The sequence below is a fragment of the Nothoprocta perdicaria genome, unplaced genomic scaffold, assembly GCF_003342845.1.
Source record: "Nothoprocta perdicaria isolate Ctin4 unplaced genomic scaffold, notPer1 scaffold_228, whole genome shotgun sequence".
In the NCBI taxonomy this organism is placed as follows: Eukaryota; Metazoa; Chordata; class Aves; order Tinamiformes; family Tinamidae; genus Nothoprocta; species Nothoprocta perdicaria.
In genome coordinates this window covers 602,008-607,199 of record NW_020455450.1, presented here as the reverse complement: position 1 = coordinate 607,199, position 5,192 = coordinate 602,008, and the positions used below count along the sequence as shown (strand labels likewise).

At 62.4% G+C, this 5,192-nt stretch overlaps 1 protein-coding gene across 1 annotated transcript in view; it reads left to right on the top strand.

Moving 5' to 3' along the window:
* Window positions 1-4,505, top strand: part of ADAMTS8 (ADAM metallopeptidase with thrombospondin type 1 motif 8) — a 5,078-nt gene extending 573 nt beyond the window's left edge. The window contains exons 2-10 of the mRNA XM_026039328.1: window positions 858-892; window positions 1,402-1,641; window positions 1,731-1,863; window positions 1,974-2,141; window positions 2,222-2,532; window positions 2,606-2,789; window positions 2,936-3,108; window positions 3,195-3,370; window positions 3,864-4,505. Of these exons, the coding sequence (XP_025895113.1) occupies window positions 858-892; window positions 1,402-1,641; window positions 1,731-1,863; window positions 1,974-2,141; window positions 2,222-2,532; window positions 2,606-2,789; window positions 2,936-3,108; window positions 3,195-3,370; window positions 3,864-4,317 (1,874 nt within the window). The 3' untranslated portion in view covers window positions 4,318-4,505. The remainder of the gene's footprint in view (window positions 1-857; window positions 893-1,401; window positions 1,642-1,730; window positions 1,864-1,973; window positions 2,142-2,221; window positions 2,533-2,605; window positions 2,790-2,935; window positions 3,109-3,194; window positions 3,371-3,863) is intronic.
* Window positions 4,506-5,192: the final 687 nt, after the last annotated feature.

Here is a 5,192-nt window from a genome sequence, read left to right as displayed (position 1 = left end):
TCCCCTCCTCTTCTCCCTCCATCCCCTCCTCTTCTCCCTCCATCCCCTCCTCTTCTCCCTCCATCCCCTCCTCTTCTCCCTCCATCCCCTCCTCTGCCCACTTCCGCGCTTCTCCCCTTCCTCCATCGCCTTCTTTCCCTCTTCTCTCACTTCTCCCCTCACTCCATCCCCTTCTTTCCTTCTCACTTCTTTGCTCCTTCCATCCCCTCCTTCCCCCATTCCCTCAATTCTGTTCCCTCACTTCTCCACTCCCTCCTCTCCCCATTCCCTTGCTTCTCTCTGCCCTCCATCCCATTTCCCTGTTCCCTCTGTGCCTGCATCCCCTCCTTTCCCCATTCCCTTGCTTCTCCGTGCTCTTCACACCCTCCTTTCTCCATTCCCTCACTTCTCCACTCCCTCCATCCCCTCCTTTCCCTATTCCCTCGCTTCTCTGTTCCCTCCATCCCCTCCTTTCCCCATCCCCACACTCGCACCCTAATGCTCTCTGTGCCACCATCCCTCACTTCTCCCTTCCCTCCTTTCCTTCTATCCACATATCCTTATATCCTCCCTTCATATCCCTTCATTCTTCATATATCCCTTATATCCCTGTTCCTGGATGCTTAAATCTGGGCCAAAACACTAGTTTTGGGCTACTTGCTTAGCACTCAGAGCTGTAGATCCATGGATGAGGAGATGTGCGGGAAATAGCCAAGAGGCAGGCCAAGACATGTGGGATTTTTCCTCTTTTTTTTTCACTTGTTTTCTATTAAATGGCTGTTTTGGAGGTCGGGCAGCCCTCGCCCGTGACCCCGCGTGTTCTTCCTCCCAGCTGTTTGCGCTCCGGAGATCTCAGCGCTTGTTTTCCCCCCCTGTAGAAGTGCTGGCTCCTCAGGAGAAAGGAAAACGAGCAGTAATAACAATAAAAGCTATCGCTGGAGTTCCCCGGGCTCCGCTTTTTCATTTTTTCCCCCTCTTTTTTCCCATTTTCCCCTTCTTTCCAAGCAAACCGGCATTGCGGGGACCTCCATGCGGATCTGTCCAGGTTGCAGCCGCGAGGCTCATGCAGCCCCGGAGCAGCCCCGTGAGCTCGGGCCAAAACCGGGCCTTGGAGCGGGCATCATTTGTTTAATTCCCGTGTAATTTGTGACCCGGGAGCAGCCGCTTTCCCCTCCCTCATTGTGCAACAGCCGCATTTCTTCCCCGTGACGCCGCGGTCGCGAGCGGGGGCCAGGGCGAGCAGGAATTTCGATGCTCCGATAAGACGTTTGCGTCACCATCGACATCCACGGAGCGAAGCTGAAGGGGCTGCAACCCCCAGGTCCTCCCAAGCTTCCCAAGCTTGCGGTGGAGCTGGGATGCCGACATTCCCACCGCAGAGGTTGGGAAGCACCGCTTGCCCCTGTCGTTTTCCCCTGCCAGAGCCACGTGCTGACACTGATGGCCGTGGCGGCCGACATCTACCGGCACCCGAGCCTGAGGAACGCCGTGAACCTGGTGGTGGTGAAGGTGCTCGTGGTGGAGGACGAGGAGGCAGGACCGGCCGTCTCCGACAACGGCGGCCTCACCCTGCGCAACTTCTGCGACTGGCAGCAGAAGTTCAACCCGCCCAGCGACCGGCACCCCGAGCACTACGACACGGCCGTGCTGCTCACCAGAAAGGTCCCGCAAGGACACGAGAAACGCCGGGAATTCGGGACGGGAGCCTCCTGCTTCATCCGTGCCCCTTTGGTGCTTCTGTCCCCGCTTAGGACTTCTGTGGCTACCAGAGCTGCGACACGCTGGGGGTGGCCGACATCGGCACCATGTGCGACCGCAACAAGAGCTGCTCGGTCATCGAGGACGAGGGCCTGCAGGCCGCCTACACGCTGGCCCACGAGCTCGGTAACGGGCGCACGGAGGGAAGGGCACCCCGGGACGTTGCCACCGGGCCCGTGGGCACCTGGGCGCATGGATGCAGGGAGCAAAGCGCCTCTCTCCCCGGCGCCGCGCAGGGCACGTGCTGAGCATGCCCCACGACGACTCCAAGACGTGCGAGCGGCTCTTCGGGCCGCCGGCCCCGCACCACGTCATGGCACCGCTCTTCGTGCAGCTCAACCGCTCGCAGCCCTGGTCGCCCTGCAGTGCCGCCTACCTCACCGACTTCCTCGACGGCRGCCACGGTGAGGCCCGACGGCGGCCGCCGCCACGGGTGACACCCCGGTGCCCGCGGCACCACGGAGCATCCCGGCGTTTTCCCCAGGCGACTGTTTGCTGGACGCGCCGTCGCGGGCGCTGCCGCTGCCCGCGGGGCCGCCGGGCCGCGCCGCGCTCTACAGCCTGGACGCCCAGTGCCGCCACGCGTTCGGCGACGGCTTCGCCCACTGCGCCAACGCCACGGCCGGCGGCGCCTGCGCCCAGCTCTGGTGCCACCGCCGCGACGGCGCCGGCGCCACCCAGGCCCTCTGCCACACCAAGAACGGCAGCCTGCCCTGGGCCGACGGCAGCCCCTGCGAGGGCGGCGGGCTCTGCTGGGACGGCCGCTGCGTCCCGCCGGGCGCCCTGCAGCCCCAGGTGACCACGGCGGCCCGCGGGGGTGACGGCGCACGCGGGCGCCGCTCCGCTCACCCGCCGGGGTTTCTTGCAGCCGCCCGTGGACGGAGGTTGGGGCGCGTGGGGCGCGTGGGGCCCCTGCTCGCGCACGTGCGGCGGCGGCGTCCACTTCTCGCAGCGCCTCTGCGACAGCCCCCGGCCGCGCCACGGCGGCCGCTACTGCGAGGGCCAGCGCGCCCGCTACCAGTCGTGCCGCACCGAGGAGTGCCCCCCGGGCAGTACGTTGCAAAAAACCCCTTTATTCCCCCCAAAAAAGCTGCTGGAAACAGCTCTTGCAAACAGCTTGCACCATCCGTGAGCGTGCAATGATCCCGGCGGCTCCTCCGTCCTTTCCCATGGCTCACGAAGGCCCTTTCCTCGCCAGGCACGAGCTTTCGGGAGCAGCAGTGCGCCAAGTACGACGGCTACAACCTCACGGACGCGCGGGGCGAGCGGCTCGCGTGGGTGCCCAAGTACGCGGGAGTGTCGCCGCGGGACCGCTGCAAGCTCTTCTGCCGCGCGCGCGGCCGCAGCGAGTTCAAAGTGTTCGAGGCCAAAGTGAGGGGGGTCCCCCGCCAATGTGGGGGCGCGTGGGTTGCGACGGGGGGTCCCCGCGGCGCCGGCAGCTCCCGGGCTCCCCGCAGGTGGTGGACGGGACGCTGTGCGGGCCCGAGACGCTCTCGGTGTGCGTGCGCGGGCAGTGCGTCAAGGCCGGCTGCGACCACGTCGTGGGCTCCCCGCGGAAGCTGGACAAGTGCGGCGTGTGCGGCGGCGACGGCTCCACGTGCCGCAGGATCTCCGGCTCCCTCAACCGCTCCAAGTAAGCGCGCCCCACATTCCCTACGCGCTTCCCTTCCCCTCTCCGTAGGGAGATGAAGGCAGGGAGCGCGGCCAAGAGGAGATCCCGCCAAGATCAAGGCGAGGGAGGCCGGGGTGCAGGCTTTGACCTGCCGGCTCCGCTCCAAAAACGCTCCCGCTGTCATTCCCAACCTCGGAAACGCCAGCGGGATGGCCCGTGTCCTGATCCATGGCATCCGTGCTCCACTTTGGAGTTAATCCCGAGCTGGCGGGTCTGTTAATTCCTTCACCACCAACCCATTTTTAGCAGCCCAAAATGCCCCATTCCAAAGGAAAAAGGGATAAAAGCAGCAGAGGAATAGCTGGAATTTCCTCCCTGGGGCGTGATACTCTTGGTTTGACAGCTGTGCCCATTTTTGTGCATCCTCGAGCGGCGTTTCCCAGTTGGATGCAGCCACAGGCGCCTCGGGAGCGCTCCGGGATGCCCGGCGACGCTCCCGGGGCTCCCTTTCCAGGTACGGCTACACCGACATCGTGACCATCCCCGCGGGCGCCACCAACATCGACGTGAAGCAGCGCAGCCGCGGCGGCGTGCGCCACGACGGCAACTACCTGGCGCTGCGCACGCCGGGCGGCCGCTACCTCCTCAACGGCGGCTTCGCCGTGTCGGCCGCCGAGCAGGACATCCCGCTGGCGGGCACCGTGCTCAAGTACAGCGGCTCCATGACCGCCTTGGAGAGGCTCCAGAGCTACCGGCGCCTGCCGGAGCCGCTCACCGTGCAGCTGCTGAGCGTGGCCGGCGAGCTGCAGCCGCCCAAGGTCAGGTACAGCTTCTTCCTCCCCAAGGACGTGCCCTTCGGCAAGGGGAAGGGGCAGCGGGAGACGGCGCCCAACGCCATCTGCCCCATGGCGGCCGCGGAGAGCGGGCGCTGCGTCGGCTCGCACATCCCTTGGGAACCGAGGGATTAAGCCCTCGGGAAACGGAGGGGTCTCTCGCCTGTTCCCGGAGCTTTTCCCGCTCCGTGGCTCCCTCTGGATGCTGGTTTTGTGGGATGTTTCCCCCCTGCACTCCAAGCCTTCCCTTAGGAACACGTAGCCGGTGTAAGTCAGAGAGATTCTTTATCAGGATATATATATATATGTGTGTGTATATATCATATATGTGTGTATATATATCATATATGTGTGTATATATCATATATGTGTGTATATATCATATATGTGTATATATATATACGTTTCCCTTCAGTGAAGGATTGTAGCGGTGGACTGAGCCTCTCGTGTTGGGTATTTATTATAAATTTCTCTTTCGGTTTGTACAGTAGCTGTCTGCAAAGGAGGGGGGAAAAAAAAAACCCAAAACCACAAAAACACAACCCAAAATCCCCGTTTTCAAGTGCTGCTCCCACCCCGTGTCCCCATTCCAAAGGGTTGCTCCCTGGTTAGCCGCTCCAGCAGGGCTGAGCTTGGGATGTGCGTGTGGAGGGAGGATGAAAACAAATCCCTTTTCCCATTTTATCCTTTTCTTTGCAATTTCGGGGTTTGGTTTTTGAGAACAGAGTCTGTGTGTGCCTTTATGTCTCCAATAAAGGAATTCCTGCCTGTCACTCATTTCCTTTTCCACTTGTTCCTGTGGGTGTTTTTGCTGCTAGTCCCTGGAGTCGGGATTCTCCCGATGTGCAAGAGGGAGGAGTCCTCTTCCCAAGGCCACCTGCATGGCAGGGATACAGGGACAGCTCCATGTGCAACGTCCCGGTTCCCTAAGTGACACAGCACCGGACGGCTCCATGTGCAATATCCCGGTTCCCTAAGGGACACGGTACCGGACAGCTCCATGTGCAATG